The 16,820-nt window shown below is 42.5% G+C and overlaps 1 protein-coding gene across 1 annotated transcript in view; it reads right to left on the bottom strand.

The window, feature by feature from the left end:
- Positions 1–16,820, bottom strand: part of map3k20 (mitogen-activated protein kinase kinase kinase 20) — a 160,097-nt gene that overhangs the window by 14,112 nt on the left and 129,165 nt on the right. The window contains exon 16 of the mRNA XM_008118119.3: positions 15,885–15,977. Within this exon, the coding sequence (XP_008116326.2) occupies positions 15,885–15,977 (93 nt within the window). The remainder of the gene's footprint in view (positions 1–15,884; positions 15,978–16,820) is intronic.

Raw genomic sequence — 16,820 nt, forward strand, 5'->3', positions numbered from 1 at the left:
CGGAGTTTTGGAGTTCGGTGCCATCTCTATGCGGATGACACCCAACTCTACTACTCTTTTCCACCTAAATCCAAGGAAGCCCCTCAGATTCTGGACCAGTGTCTGGCCGCTGTGTTGGCCTGGATGAGGGCGAACAAGCTGAGACTTAATCCTGACAAGACAGAGGTCCTCCAGGTCAGTCGTACGTCTGATCGGGGTATTGGGTGGCAACCTGTGCTTGACAGGGTCGCACTCCCCCTGAAGGTTGGGGGTCCTCCTGGATTTGGGGCTGACGCTTGAGGCCCAGGTGTCGGTCGTGGCCAGGAGGGCCTTTGCACAACTAAAACTTGTGCGCCAGCTGCGACCATACCTCGAGAAGTCTGATTTGACCATGGTGGTCCATGCCTTAGTTACCTCTAGACTGGATTATTGCAATGCGCTCTACGTGGGGCTGCCTTTGAAGACGGCCCGGAAACTACAATTAGTACAACGTTCGGCAGCCAGGTTTCTAACTGGAGCGGATTACAGGGCGCGTTCAACGCCACTGTTTAAACAGCTCCACTGGCTGCTGTTTATTTTCCGAGCCCAATTCAAGGTGCAGGTTATTACCTACAAAGCCCTAAACGGTTTGGGACCCACCTACCTTCGAGACCGCATTTCCCCCTACGAACCCACACGTTCTCTTCGTTCGTCAGGGAAGGCCCTTCTCTCGCTCCCACCACCCTCGCAGCCGCGGTTGGTGGGGACGAGAGAGAGGGCCTTCTCCATCATGGCCCCCTGGCTTTGGAATTCGCTCCCCGGGGAGATTAGGCAGGCCCCCACCCTCCTTTCTTTCTGGAAGAGCCTGAAAACCTGGCTCTTCCGGAAGGCCTTTGATGATTGATCCTTGTAGGATCGACTTATTTGCCTACTAAGCAATAGACCCTTAGGTAGGCTTTTAGCATTATAGTTAGCACTTCAATTATTACACCTGCGGTGTAATTACCCCTCCCTGATGACTTGATATTTTTTCCGCACCTTGGCCCAGATCTTTTGATCCAATTCATGATTTTAATATTATTCTGTGTATCGACTTTTTATTACTGTTTTTTTTATGCTGATGTTTTTATGGTTGCTGATTTGTCTACTGTTTTTGTTTTGATTTTGTACTGTTGCGTTGGGCAAAGCCCCATGTAAGCTGCCCCGAGTCCCTTCGGGGAGATGGGGCGGGGTATAAGAATAAAGTTATTATTATTATTATTATTATTATTATTATTATTATTATTATTATTATCATTACATTAATAATTTCCTTGTGCGGCTATTTCAAAATCTATTTTGTCTTCTTTTTTAAATACCCAAAGGCAAGACCCTATTTTCTAACAAATTCTTTATTGTTTCTTTCCCTTAAGCCATTGGAGAGCTTGGCCATTTGGATATACTCTCCAATCCTCAATGAGTAGTTCTCCCCGCCCCCCTTCCAAACTTAGCTATTGTAATTCTTGTAGCCACAAAACTATATTGGCAAATTTCTACATAATCTTTACTAATTCTCTCTTGGAATAAGACATCTTTCTTGGTTTTCTTGATCTTTTTAGAAATCCTATTGTTAGTTTCTTTTGTCACCGTTTTCCAATTTTTTTTACCTACTTACACATCCACCAAACATGGAAGAAGGTGCCTTTCTGCACTTTACATCTCCAGGATTTCCCCCATTGGGTTTTATTAATTTTGACCATTAATTCAGGCATTATGTTACTTCTATAAAACATTAATACATGTTTTATCTAATAGACCCCACTACTAAAAATTTAAATCTTTTATTCCATAGGTATTCCCAATTATCCAAATTATATTTTCCCTGAGTCTCTAGCCCAGCAGATCATTACTGTTTTTATTTGACCACAATGGGTGCTTCCACCTTAAGTGGTTGGTGTAAATGTTTATGTCTTGTATCATCCCCCTGTACAATTTCTTTAAGACATTTATGTACCACTTCTACATCTAAGCAGATGGCTGAAAAATATTTAAAGTCTTATAAACTACAAAAAAGCACAATTGTGTGCAACAATTTTAGTTTTAACAAAACTTGGTAATGAATTGTACAATCTTCATCTTGCATGATGCACCCTCTACACAATACCATTATGATGTCATTATAATAATTAATTCAGCTGCTAAAAAGGTCCCAGACATTCCATGTTCTTCCAAGGGCTTCCTACCATATCTACTCTGAAAGCGTTGTAAATCCCAGTTAGGATTGCCACATTATCTCTTATACAATCAATCAAAAAACAATTCTCCAGAAGATCTGAAATGAAACTGTTCTGTTAGCATATGGCAAACAGTTTCATTTTTATTATTTAATAAATACATAACTCAATTGCATAACTCAAATACATTAATGTTCAACATGGCTGTATGTTTTTGTTTTTACATTTGTGGTTGACGCTTATTTTGCTGACATTTTTTCAAAATACTGCATTACAATACTCACAAATTTTCATGAGTATTTCTACTAATATACATTGTTTCCAGATTTTCAAACATGTATGCCTGTTAGACAATTTCAGCGGATTTTCAAAAAGGAAAAAGAGGGGATAGGGAGAAAGAAAGCAATTTCTTATAATACATGCATTTTAGTGTTATTTTCAAGAATTTACCAATTGTGTGCACTTTTCTCTAATGTATCCTTGTGTGTCTTTTTGATAGGTAATCTATCACAAAATTTGGGAAAAGTGAGTATGAAAGTTTAACTATTTCGGTTATTTATTTCGTGTCAAAAGCATTTCACGACAAATACATTTCAAAATGATGGGGGGGGGGGGAAAGAAAATCACAAGCAACTAAATAGTTTTGGACCAAAAGAGGGCAACAGCAACGGCATTGTCCGTAGCTTTAAACAACTCCTCCTCCGTGCATGAGGCAGGACATTGTGGGCAAGCAGACATATGCGGAGTTGTTTGTTCTGCTCCACAGTCACACAAGGTGGAGGATTCCTCCAGGTAGTGCCATCTTGCCAGATTGTCTTTTGATCTGCCCACTCCACTTCTCAGTCTGTTCAGGGACTTCCAAGTTTCCCATTCTTGGTTTGCCCCTGGAGGAAGACCCTCATGGGGGGTCATCCAGTTGGAATTGCCTGGTTTAGCTGCCCAGAGAGACACCTTTGCTGCTGCTGAAGGAACATCAAGAGGAGTGGTGGTTCTCATGAAGCCCTTCCTTGATTTGAGTCTGGGGGAGGAGGCTGATAGTCATGCAGTGGATGGCTTTCACAATGTTCGACCTTTTTTCTCTCACAGTTAGCAGCAACTTCACGTCGCACGTCAGGAGGGGCAATGCCAGCTAACTTGTAGAGTTTATCAACAGGTGTAGGTTTAAGGCATCCTGTGATGATTCTGCATGTTTCATTCAGTGCTATGTCCACCTGCTTTGCATGGGCAGACTTGTGCCAAACAGGACAGGCATACTCTGCAGTTGAGAAAGACAAGGCCAAGGCTGATGTTCTTATTACTTGTGGGTCTGCACCCCATGCGCTGTCAGTTTCCGCAGGATGTTATTGAGTGCAGCTACTTTGTGCTTGGTGTTCATGCAGTGTTTCCTATATGTTAGTGTTCGATCTAAGGTGACACCAAGGTATTTAGGATGGAAACAGTGTTCAAAAGCTCTTGGCCTTCCCAAGTAACTTTCAGTTTCCTGTTGGCTTCGCGGTTACGTAGGTGGAAAGCACACACTTGTGTCTTGGCAGGGTTAGGCTTCAAGTGGTTCTCTTTGTAGTAGCTGGAGAGATCTTTCAAGGCATTAGTGAGTTGCTTTTCAACTGTTTCAAAATCTTTCGCTTGTGTTGTAAGGCCAAGGTCATCAGCATATATAAAACTCTTTGTGAGTGGTGGTTGTGGCTGATCGTTCGTGAAGATATTAAATAAGGTCGGTGCAAGGACGCTGCCTTGGGGTAAACCATTCTTTTGCCTCCTCCATCTGCTTTTCTGGCCCTGAAACTCCACATAGAAGCTGCGGTTTTCCAGGAGGGTCTGGACAGTTTTTGTAAAGTCAAAGTCCCGGGTGATATGGTAGACTTTATGCAGCATTTTTCTATGTTGCACCGTGTCATAGGCTGCCGTAAGGTCCACAAAAACTGTTCCCGTAATGCAGCCTTTCTCATAGCCTTCCTCGATATGCTCAGTCAGATGAAGAATTTGACCTGTACAGTTTTTCCCTGGTCTGAAACCTGCTTGTTGTGCAATAAGCTTGGGTTCGATAACAGGTCCTAGTCGATTTAATAGCATCCTCTCATAGACTTTATATAGATGACATAAGAGGGAGATTGGTCGGTAGTTCCTGGCATTGGAGGCATCTTTACCAGGTTTTAAGATGGCAATGATCTTAGTTTTCCTCCATGCTCTGGGAATCTGTTTGTGTGCCAAGCATTGATTGTAGAATTTCAAAAGCCAGTTTTCAGCTTTGGCCCCCAAGTGTTTGATTTGCTCCATCATCAGGTCATCTAGGCCAGGTGCTTTACCAGTCTTACATCGCTTGATGGTTTCTCTGAGTTCTTTCAGGTTTAGAGGAGAAGACAACTGGTGGGTTTCAAGTTCTGGCACCCTGTTGATTTTCATCTTTATTCTGCTGCAGTTGGTTTTCCCATTCTGAATTAGCTGGTGAGCTATCTGATCTGGTGTCACGTTTGCGTGTCCATGGTTGACCAGAGGGTCACTATCCAGGCGTCTCAGCAATTGCCAGGCTTTCCGGCTACTCTTGGACATGTCCAGGTTCTCAAGCAGCTCTATCCAATGGTCTTTCTTAGCATTAGCTAAGGCTGTAGATAGTTTTTGGCCTGCTGCTATAGTCTCATCACTGTATGGATTCTCTTGAAATAATCTGAGATGTTCTTGTAGCTGATTTAGTGATTCTTCGTTTAGGCCTGGTAGGTAGCTTGTGCGACAGCCTCTAGGGATTGAGAGCCTCGAGGATCTTTTCACAGCTTCTACAAACAGGTCATAGTTTTCTATAGAAGGTTCTATATCAGAAATAGCAGCTTCCAAGGTCTCTGTAAACTTTGTCCAGTTAGCTTTATTGAAGTTATATCTTCTGCGGAATGGGACGCTTTTTGGTCTTACAGCTGCATATGCTACGCAGCATATTGGTCTGTGTTGTGTGTTAGGTATTGGGTTTAATACCCTTTTGGTGCATTGGTGGCTTATGCTTTTTCGGTATGCTTCCTGGTTTGGAAAGTACTAATTAAGTGTACATGAAAATGCAAATCAAACAAATTTCTCATAATACCTGCATCTTCTAAATCCATGGCAATTGGACATAGGGTTGCCTCCAGAATGCACAATTATAGCAATCGATTTTCACTTTAATTGCCATGACTCCTGGGCTTTGTAGTTTGTCAAGATACACAGTGAAAGAGAGAAAGCAAGTATGAATTGCACTCTGTCACAGGACTAAACACTAGCCTGTTGTCCAGAGTGTCCAGAAAGAAAAACATCATTGCTTAACTCATTGTGGATGTTTTATTTGGGAGGAGGGTTGCGGTATTGCAGAATTTCTGTCTCATGTGCAACTTGCTCAGCCTCGGTTATTCAGATCCCACACTTAATAGGGTGGGGATGTTATTGCTCTTCCTCAGTGAGCAAAAATGTCTTTGGCTAGCTCCGAGGCAATATGTCTCAAAAGTCAAGTTGTTTCTTTAGCATGGCAACCATCCATCCTTTCATTATGCAGATGCTGAACACACAAATGCATGCATAAAAATACCCAGTCAGAGACATTGGCAAAATAGGCACCTATGTATGAAAAAAATATATATTTTGAAGGGAGAGATTTTTGAAAGAGCCTCAGTGCTTAGAATACACTTCTATATTTTAGGATATGTTTAGAGATTGTAATTCGGTAAATGAAAAAGAAAGACAGAAAATACTATCTTAGCAGGCATCAGGGGGTGTGTGTGTGTGTATATGTGTGTGTGTGTGTGTGTATGACATAATGTAAGATAAACACAAAAAAAGCCTGATCACGCTGGTATTAAAGCTACCAGAATGTTGATAATTTAGGCCCCTGATAGCTCCTTTACATGCGTGGCTATTATCTGTTTCAGCTGCAGAAACCTTCTGTTCTAAAGGCATTAACAGTTGAAACATCTATAGTGTTAGCACCTGGGTTATTTATCATTAAGGCTAACTCTGCTACACTACATTTTATTCTTCCTGATTTAAAGGAAGGTAACACAAGTATGGTTAATTTGCGACTCTTCTTTATTTATATAGTGTCATGACCCACTACTGCTTTGTCCCATGGATTGGGGTGGGAGTGAAGAAGGGAGAGAGAGAAAATAATATATTTTCTCCCCCAAAAAATCCCTAAAAAGAAATCTGCAAGAAGCTCTCCCCGAAAATTCCATTAATAACCTCTTGTGGTGTGTTTAGGTTGCAGGGTCTGGAACTAAGAATGTTTTAATCTCTTTCAGCAAAACAATGTCTCATAATGATGTACAGGACTATTGCTGTACTCATGAAGAATCATACATAATTCAGCACCTTTCACTTGGCACCACTCTGATATCCTCATTAGTCGTGGCTCACGGTGGCTGTCAGATGGTGTCCATGCGAACGCAGGCATTATATTGTCTTTGAGATGTGCAGCTGCTTCCATGACACTGCCAGTATATAAAAACATGACGCCAGTTTGTTTTATTTAGTGCTAAACCTTCCAGTTTGTAAAAACAAGGCTGACACGGAGCCTGACATGAGGCAGTGAAAATAATTAGCTCTCATTTTCTCAGCCTCCTATTTCCTTCTCCCTGCTGTGTTCCCTTTCCACTAAACCACCACATGTCAGTCGAAATGGGAGGCAATTAGTGGGCTCATTTCAGTCCCCACAACTGTGCTGAAAAGAAAGTATTTATGATGGCACAATGAACAGCTGAAAGATTAAATAACATTTGCCTTTTGAAAAGAAAATGACTTCTAGCTAAATGGGCAATTTTTGATTATTCTCAAACAAGCTTAGAGTAGTTTGGTTTTAAAAAAAATACAAGAAAGGAAAATGAGTCATTTTTAGGTGAAAGAATCAAATAAAACTTGACACAGTAATGCAAATAACTGATGTTTTATTGCAAAATATGTAAATGTGTTATAGCCTTAACAATGGCCCCTGTCTTGGGTAAAGCAAGACGGCTGCCATGTAGGCATCACTACAGAAAAGGTTGCCGCACGGCGGCTTTTATTAGTATTAGTATTATTGTTTGGGGTTTTTAAAAAAATGAGATTGGCTTTAGATAAAGAGGTGTTCATTAAAATCACTCCCAAAATAGAGTATAACATCAGCGCACATGTAAGTTATGGGTTTGAATGGTACTAAGTGGTTTAGCTGGATTCAGATACACATCCTAATCCAGACCAAATTTTGGCTGAGAACAGCAGAATTAAGCCTCAAGTGTAATTATTTTTTTAAAAAAGAGAAAATCGTGCTTTGCTTGCTGTTTTCTTTGTGAGGTGAAAGTTATGCATGCTAATGAATTGCTTAGGTGCTAGATATTAGTCTCTACAGTCCTTTTAAAACAGTAGTTTTCAGTGGCTAAAAATGGATAGAAGTCTAAGAGGAGAAACTGTATTTCAGGAGGAAAGGCTGTGGTTTCAGAATTTCCTTTTGCTTACATGGCTGCAAGAAAGGCATGTGTAAAGCTCTGATTCTTAAATCTGTTGCATGACATGGACTGGGTTTTGCATGAATGCATCATGGCAAACAGCATGTTGAGGCAGTAGCATTTCAACGCTGCTTAGTATGAGGCAATTTACAGATAGCCTAGTTGATATATTTTGCAGCAAACTGCAAATTACGTTACGTATATGCACTTAAAGAACGCTGATTTATCCGCGGCTTGTTTTGTGCCTTCTAGTAATTTCTGATGTGCAGCAAGCCTAAGGCAAACGTATCAGAGGGTATTCTGGGCAGAATTTGTTCAGAAAGAATAATCATCATCATCATTTTATATCTTACCTGCCTCTTCTCATGGCTTGAAGCGGGACCGAGAGAATGTGACTTGCTATGGGTACCCAGTGCATTTCTGTGGCCATGTGGGAATTTGAGCCTAGGTCTGTCAGCATCCTAATCCAACACTCAAACTTCTACATCATGCTGGCTCACATACTATGCTCACTCACCATCATTAGTTACAGAATGAAGAGATGTGTTTCAGGTCCCCACACTTTCGACTCCAGTACACTCTTCAGATATCTCTATAGCTCAGGGGTATGAACTGCGTAATTCTTCAGATATTGTAGGCTCCAACTCCCAGTAACCCTTAACTAGCATTGCAAGTGCTAGGAACTGCAGTTTAACAATCTTTGGTGATCCATATGATTCCCACCATACTCTAGATCAGTGGTTCCCAAACTTATTTGGCCTATCGCCCCCTTTCCAGAAAAAATATTACTCAGAGCCCCCTGGAAAAAGGGGGCATGACTTAGAGGGGTGGGCTTGGCTCCTGCTCAAGGGGTGGGGCTGAGCCTCTCCCCTAGTCCAAGAGACAGAGCTGGGAAGGGGAGGGGAAGGTGGGCGGGGCCACAAATGGGCGGCCAGGACTGGGATGGGCGGAGTTACGAGCTCTGAGGCAGGGCTGAGCTTCTATCCCTGTCCTGTGGCACCTGCCAGGACACAGAGGGCATGGCTAGAGGAGGGGGGGCCTCTCCCCAAGTGCCTGACAGGGATGAACCTCTAGACCCCCCCCCCCGTGTTCTTTTTTTTAATAGTTTTTATTTAATTTAAAATTTTTCATACAATAATTACTTTTATCACATAGCAGATATTTAATGTATCATATAATACTTGCATCATTCTTTTATATCTACTGTTGATTTGTATCTACTACATCGTTAACATTTGTCCATCTATATTTCTTCACCCAAGTGACTGACGGGGCTGAATCTCTAGACCTCCCCCCCCCCCCCCCGTGTTCTAACAAGGTTCAGCCCTGTCTCGCGCTCTTGGGAAGAGGCCCCGCCCCAGCCCTGCCCTTTAGTCCTAAAAGGCCTCTCAGGAGAGGTATAGAGGTTCAGCCCTATCTCAGGCTCTTGGAAGGAGGCCCCACCCCCTTCCCTAGCTCTGCTCTCTGCATCCCAACAAGCGCCTCAGGAGAGGTATAGATTCCCAGCCCTGTCTTGGGCTCTTGGGAAGAAGCCACGGCCACTCCTCTAGCTCCGCCCCCTGTGTCCTAACAGGGGTTCAGACCTGTCTCCGGCACTTGGGAAGAGGCCTCACCCCTCCCCTGGCCCCACCCCCAAATCCACCTGTGGCCATCACCGCCCCCCGGATCGCTACAGCGCCCACTAGGGGGCAGTAGCGCCCACTTTGGGAATCACTGCTCTAGATCTATCAGATAGCATAGCCTAATGAGCCAAAAATAATCTCAATTCTGACTTAAAGCCAAGCCTGTCAACATCTATATATATAAAAGTGTGATGGCATCACGGCGACCAACAAAACAACAAAACTACAGGCCCCCCAACCTCGAAATTTGACAACACAACCCATCATCCACGCCTCTAGGTTGATACAACAAAAAGAAAAGAAAAATAAAGTCCTAATTAGAGGGAAAGGAATAATTGTTTTTATCCAATTGCTGCCAGTTAGAGGACTAATCTCTGCCCACTTGGTCTCCTAGCAACCAACTCAGCCCAGGGGACAGGCAGACTTAGGCTTTAAAGCTGCAAGGCCATTACATCCTAATCATTTTCCCTAATTGCAGCATTCATACTTGCCTCCAACAGACAAAAAAACAACAACAATCAGAAATATTGTATATTTACAACCTTTAGGAAATAATATCCCCTGATGGCGCAGCGTGTTAAAGCGCTGAGCTGCTGAACTTCTGGACTGAAAGGCCGCAAGTTTGAATTGGGGGAGCGGAGAGAGGCCCCCACTGTTAGCTCCAGCTTCTGCCAACCCAGAAATTCAAAAACATGCAAATGTGAGTGCATCAATAGGTACTGCTCCGGCGGGAAGGTAACGCCACTCCATGCAGTCATCCCACATGACCTTGGAGGAGTCTATGGACCACGCCGGCTCTTCGGCTTAGAAATTGAGATAAGCCCCAACCCCCAGAGTCAGACATGACTGGACTTAATGTCAGGGGAAAACCTTTACCCTTTACCTTAACTACCACCAATTCCTCAATACTTTATTTCCCATACCACCATACTTCGCCACAGCAACGCGTGGCCGGGCACAGCTAGTGCTTTATATAACAACAACAATAACAACAACAACAACAATTTATTTATATTCCACCCTATCTCCCCGGAGGGACTCAGGGAGGATTCCAGACATAAAAGGCAAACATTCAATGCTCGAACCCAACAACAGTACACCCATAATGAAAACTGACAACCCAACATATAAAAATAAATTATGATTTAACAACTAAAATTAAATTTAAAAAACAACCTGTTATATCAGACATAAAACAAAGCATCAAACATCGAACAGAAGAGTCAGTTTATTGAGGGCAAATAGATTGATCATTCCTCAAGATGTCTATTGAGCTGGTGGGGCGAACAGGGCCTGGATATGGATGGTAGCTATAAATCAGAGTTGTAATGGTAGTATTACCATCTGCTTCACCTCCTCCTTGTAAACCAGTGAGCAAAAGTATGTCTTCAGCTGTTTCTTGAAGGTGGGGAGGGAAGGCATCATCTTTAACTTCTTAGGAAGGGAGTTCCAGAGGTGGGGGTGGCCATGCAGAAAGCCCTTTCTTTCGTTCCTACCAGTTGTGCTTGGGATGGGGGTGGGACCGAGAGCAGGGCCTCCTCTGATACCACAGTGCTCACAATGGCCTATATGCAATCATAAAATAGCCTGGACCCAAACTGTTTAGGGCTTTATAGGTAAAGACCAGCACTTTGTATTTAGCCCAGAAGCAGACCGACAGCCAGTGTACCTGCCCCATCCAGCACAGACTGTATTCCCACATCCTGATCCGCCTTATGACTGATCAGGAGTACCTCTGTCTTGTCTGGATTTAGTTTTAGCTTGTTGGCCCCCATCCAGTCCCATTACTGATGAAAGTTACTGTTTCAGGGCCAGAATGGCATCCTTGGCTTTTGGTGGAAAGTTGGGTGTCACCCACATAAATTTGACACCGAACTCCAAATGATATTTCCCAGCGGTTTTACTAGGCAACAGGCATGTAGCCTTCAGCCCCCGCCCCCCTGAAATTCTCAGGGTGGTCCACAAGAAGGCCTTCCATTTATTATTTAAACTGTTATGTTTATTCATATCATGATCTGATCACCATGCTCAATATATCCCATATGCATGGGGGTATTGGGATAATGATACAAAAGGTTTGCTAGGGTAGATCCTCTCTCACCCAGATTCAGCCCCCCCCCCCCCCCCCCGCAACCAAAATCTCAGCCCCTCCCGAATCAAAATCCTGGCTACAGGCCTCCTAGGCAACATTTATTCTCAGGAGGTTTTCCTCTGATGCCGAGAGTGTGCGATTTGCGCAAGATCACCCAGTGGGTTTTCCTAGCCAAGTAGGGATCTGAACTCTGTTCCCTTGGTTCAACACTCAAACTGCTACATTATACTAGTTCAATTATTATCTCCTGCAAACCCATGCAGATTAAAACTCCACCCAATACCAGGATACTGGTAAAACAACCATGCTCCATCCCATAATACATGCTGTTCTTTAAAAGAATGTGTCATCATAATCTTCCCAAAGGGAGATTGTTCTGTTTCTAATTAAGATATGCTGAGATGGATCAAGAGTTACTATATTCAGCTTCGGTAAAAACTGTACAAATGCTGGGAAAAGAGGGGGCCATGGCCTTTTTGATTACTACTTCCCAATTGTAAGACTACTCTGGATAGTGGGAAATGGGTGAACAAATGAAGAATCAGCACATTTCCTCCATCAAGCAGCCTCCTCCACAGCCACATTTCCTGCCACAAATGGAAGAAACCTTTCTATTCACTCTGAGCAAGTCAGGGCTCTACCCAGTATGCCTAAAATTTAACTTACCATATATACTTGTGTATCATGTGTAAGTAATGGGCAGGTTTGGTTGGGTAAATTATGTTTCTTGGCACAACTCATGGGTAAATAGAGGATCATTCCGTGAAGAAGGGAAAGCACTGGCACTTCCTCAGTTGCTCCTTTCTCATTGGGCATTCAAAAGGTTTTTTCCTCCTCTATGTAGTGAAAGTGATGGGTTGTCTTTTGACAAAATTTAAAGGAACAAAAGGCAGCACTTCCTTCTCTGAGTAGTGTGGTGAAAGGCAAGAGCTTAAATTACCACAGAGAAACCTAAAAGAAGCACTGGCCTCCTCTACTTTCATGGTGCTCCTATTTTCCACCCTGGCATTCAAAAGGGCCACAACAGATAGAATAAAGGGGGTTGCTTCTTTGGGGTTCCCCAGGAAAGGCTAAGCTCTTGCCTTTCACCACTCTACTCCTTTTTACTAAGAGTTAAGATATAGTACTGACCCATGGATAAGTCAACCCAGTTTTTGGGTTGATTTTTTGACTGAAATGTCAAAAATGTAGACTCACATAATGCAGTTCACTGCAGTTATACATGAGTATATACCATAGGTGTACTACCATTGTTTCTTTAACTAAAAGAGCTGGCAACATTTTGCTCTTTTTAAAACAAGATATGAATTTGCCTCCATTGTTCTAAAGTTTCAGTTGAAAAACATTTCTCATAAGGGTTATGCCTGGGCTATCTTTTGTCGCCTGATATAGGAATTAAAATAGGGTTGCTCCCACCAATCACCCAGTATTACTATGCCCCTCCTTCCTTCAACTTGCCCCCAAGTCAATTGCTTCAGTTACTCACTTTCTATATAAAACAAAGCCTGGTGGCACACTCTTTTCACTTCTGTTATTACACTCTTTTTTAGTCCTATGGTCCTTTAAATACGCAAAGGCAACATCACTGAAGTCAAAGAGCAGAAGAACGAGTAACTAATTTTTTAGTAATGTCAAGGGAGGCAAATTGTTTTGGGACAATTTGTTACTGCATTACAAAGTGAATTGTCAAAAATAACCTTCACAGCCGTGCTTATTCACCATAAATGCCCATTTAAGACACAGGGCCCTACTTCTAAATTAACAGGTTGTATGTTTCGAAAATGACACAGAACCAAAGGTTACTTTTTCAAGCTGTGGAAGCTTTCCATTGTTATTTTGTGAAAGAAAAAAACATTTGAATATTTGCACATCTATTGGTAGCTAATGGTAAATAAAATGAGCAGAATAATGGCTTCCAAAATAGAAGACCATCTATAAAAATGTTCAGGTAACACAAAGCAGTAGGAAAACTGAAACAGCACAACAAGGTTTATGCCGTGTTACTAAAAAGATGTGTTGGCCCTCTGAGGGGCCTTGTTGTGAATGCACCTTCGGAGACTGTGAATGATAGTGGTGGGATCAGGAGAGGAAGGAAAAACCCTTGCGAGGAGGGCTCGTTGGAGGATTTGTTTAGGAAAAGGGTCAGGGAGACTGATGGGGAGTCTTCTGAAGAGGATTCATGTGGGGATCCTGAGGTGGAAATGGATGCTGGGGAACAGGTGTTAACGGAGGAATTGGGCACGGACTGGGCACGGGCACCGGAGATGCTTGGGGCCCATGGATACTGCTGATGCTGGAGAAGCTTGGGTGTCTTCAGAAGCAGATCCCACTTGGTCTGCTTGGAGGAGTGAGAGGGGGTCCACAGGTGTGGATAGAGTTGGGCATGGGCAGGATGATTGGGACTCTGATGAGGAATTCGGAACACCTGACCCAAGGGCATTGGCTGTGAGGAGTTCTGATTCAGATTAAGAAGTTGGGACACCTGCTCTTTGGGCGTGAATAGTTTGTAAGCCCAGGGAGACCTGGATATATTGGGGTTGTTTGGCCATTATACCTTGCGTGTGGCAAGGTGTTGCTGGGTGCCATTGGGTTTCCTGTGTGTGTTACTGAAGACTGGACTGGGACTTTGCAACGGATGTAAGTTTAATCTGGGTTATTCTGCAATGTAGGGCTGGAATTGTGTGGGTTTTCCTGGACTGCACTGTTATTACTATTTTGTATTAGCTGCTGTTCGCCCTCGTTGCTTTGGCTCTCTGTGCCATTTCGTGTTGTGACCTTCTTGGATGACTGCAACCTCTCGAACCTTGGACCTTGGACTGGAACTTGACTTGGCTTTGCTCTTCGCTCTCAATCCGTGGCTTGAAGTCGTTCTCTATTCCGTGACTGTCTGCTGTTGCTGACTACTACCTTCACTCCTGATACCGACGCTGTCTGCTTATCCCGACTTCGGACCGGCTTGACGACGTTCTCCCGCTCTGCTCCTTTAACTCCTGGCTTGGCATTTGCTTCTGCAACAGCTTGGCGCTGCTGGTTTATCCCGACTTCGGACCGGCTTGACAATGCTTTCCCGCTCTGCTCTTTTAACTCTTGGTTTGGTGTATGTTCCAGCAGCGGTTGCTGCGAACTCGCCAGTGTCTCGCTGTTTTGCTGGCTTTGCTGCTCTCAACTGGTAGTTCCCTAGCTCAGTTTGGGTGTTTGTTTGTTTTAAACTCCTATTTGTACTTTTGAGTTTTGGGAAAGGTTTGTGGGCTTCAATACTACTTGCTTTAGTTCATGCCTCCGTTTTTCAGCCCATTGTGAACTTTTGGGTCAAGTTCTAGAACTTTAAGTTTAACCTGGATTATATCTCTGGCTAATCCGGATTATTTGCCAGTTCTTGTTTTTTTGGGGTTTTACCTGCTTGTTCTACTTAATAACACTGAAAGTTACGTGTTTTAAGTCTTTTTAGTTTGTTGAGCTATTTTTGGACTGTTGCTTTAATAAACTCTATTTTGCTCTCTAACTGGCGTCTGACTTTTGACAGGCCTTCTACACACAGCCATATAAACTCCAGATTATCTGTTCTGAACTGGATTATATAGCAGTGTGGACTCAGATAATCCAGTTCAAAGCAGACAATGCAGATTTGATAATCGAGATTATATGACAATGTAGAAGGGGCCTGGGAGACATAACTCTAGTCAGCCAGGACTAGGCTGCTAATGGTCAACCAGAGGACATTTTCTTCAGCTGCCCCTAAATTGTGGCGCAACCGCCAGAAGAGCTTCAACAGCTGAATTATACCATCTGAATTTAAAACAACATTAGGAACCCGTCTCTTCCGCAGGCCTATCCAGATTATTTTTAAGTTACGAATTTTAAGGTATGGACAGATTGTTTGAACATGTATTGATTGGTCTTATATATTCTTTGAAACCAATGTTATGCATTTTAACTGGTTTGTGTTTTCAACTGATATGTGATATATTTTAATCTAATATTGTTTCTCATCTTAATCCATGGGGAGAAACAGGTTATTGTTGTTGTCGATATGACAGGTTATGCTTTTAATATATATTCATTAAATGTCCAAATACATTTAAAAGTATACATAGAAAGAAGAGGGAGGGAGGGGGAGGGAGGAAGGAATACAGTTAAAAGACAAAAAGAATAGCTTGACTTCCAGCATGAGGGAGTATTCAAGGGTGTCATTCATTTTTAAGAAGTACAGCTTTAGGGAACTTCCACATAGCCATATAACCCAAAATTTCAAGGAAGAAAATCCCACAATATTTGCTTTGAACTGGGTTATCTGAGTTCACACTACCATATATTCCAGTTCAAATGAGAAAATGTGGGATTTTATTCAGCTATGTGAAAGGGGCCTTAGAACAGATACATTACACAAATGTTGTTCACATATATTACTTTGTTCTTGTCATTCTAGCATTCTGAACAAAATTTTGTTACCAAGTTAATGAAAAGGAGTCACACTGGAACTCACCAAAAGTATGCAGATTGGGAATATCTGTGAAGGATTCATCTTGTGAATACAATCAATAATAATGATTCTTAGTCATTCATTTACCTCAGGACCTTTTCCGGGCTTTAAATGATAGCCAAAAACAAGCTCCAGATTCACCACCTTTTCTTCACTTGCCTCATTGTCACTTGCCGAATCCTACCACAGAAGGAAAAGAGGAGTTGTTTTGTTTCAGTTTAGCTTACATTCAAATCAAGACTAGTAGTTGACAGTCTGGGTTAAACCAATCACCGCTCTGAATATAATTTGAAAATCCTGATTTTATAGCATGAGTGGGTTTTTTTAAAAAAAAGAAATAACTTTGCCCCACATACGTTTTGAAAATGCCATCCTTTATCTTAGGAACACTGAGGCCCCTTCCACACAGCTGAATAAAACCCCACATTATCTGCTTTGAACTGGAATATATGGCAGTGTGAACTCGGATAACCCAGTTCAAAGAAAATATTGTGGGATTTTCTTCCTTGATATTTTGGGTTATATGGCTGTGAGGAAGGGTCCTAAGGGAGTTTAAAAGCCTTATGAAATTTATGGGGCTACTATAAGTGGACAGGAGATTGAAAGGGACATACACATACATTCTGCTATGCCATTCAGGGTTAGCTAGCAATGATCAGAATAATCCTTAATCATTTGATTGTGGGTGTCAACAACCCACTAAAACTCAGAATGTATGATCAAGCCCCCTTCCAACACAGCTGAATAAAATTCCACATTTTTTGCTTTGAACTGGAATATTTGACAGTGAGGACTCGGATAGCCCAGTTCAAAGCAGGTATTGTGGGATTTTCCACCTTGATATTCTGGGTTATATGGCTGTGTGGAAGGGCCCCTAGATTACATGACTGGAAGGTAAATGTATTTAATTCCTTTGTTCCTTTCTGATGAGAGCCTCTGTGACCCCTTCTACACTGCCATATAACATCTAGATTATCTAATTTGAACTGGATTTTCTGGCAGTGTAGAATCATATAAGCCGCG

This window comes from Anolis carolinensis, chromosome 1 (assembly GCF_035594765.1).
Source record: "Anolis carolinensis isolate JA03-04 chromosome 1, rAnoCar3.1.pri, whole genome shotgun sequence".
Classification (NCBI taxonomy): domain Eukaryota; kingdom Metazoa; phylum Chordata; class Lepidosauria; order Squamata; family Dactyloidae; genus Anolis; species Anolis carolinensis.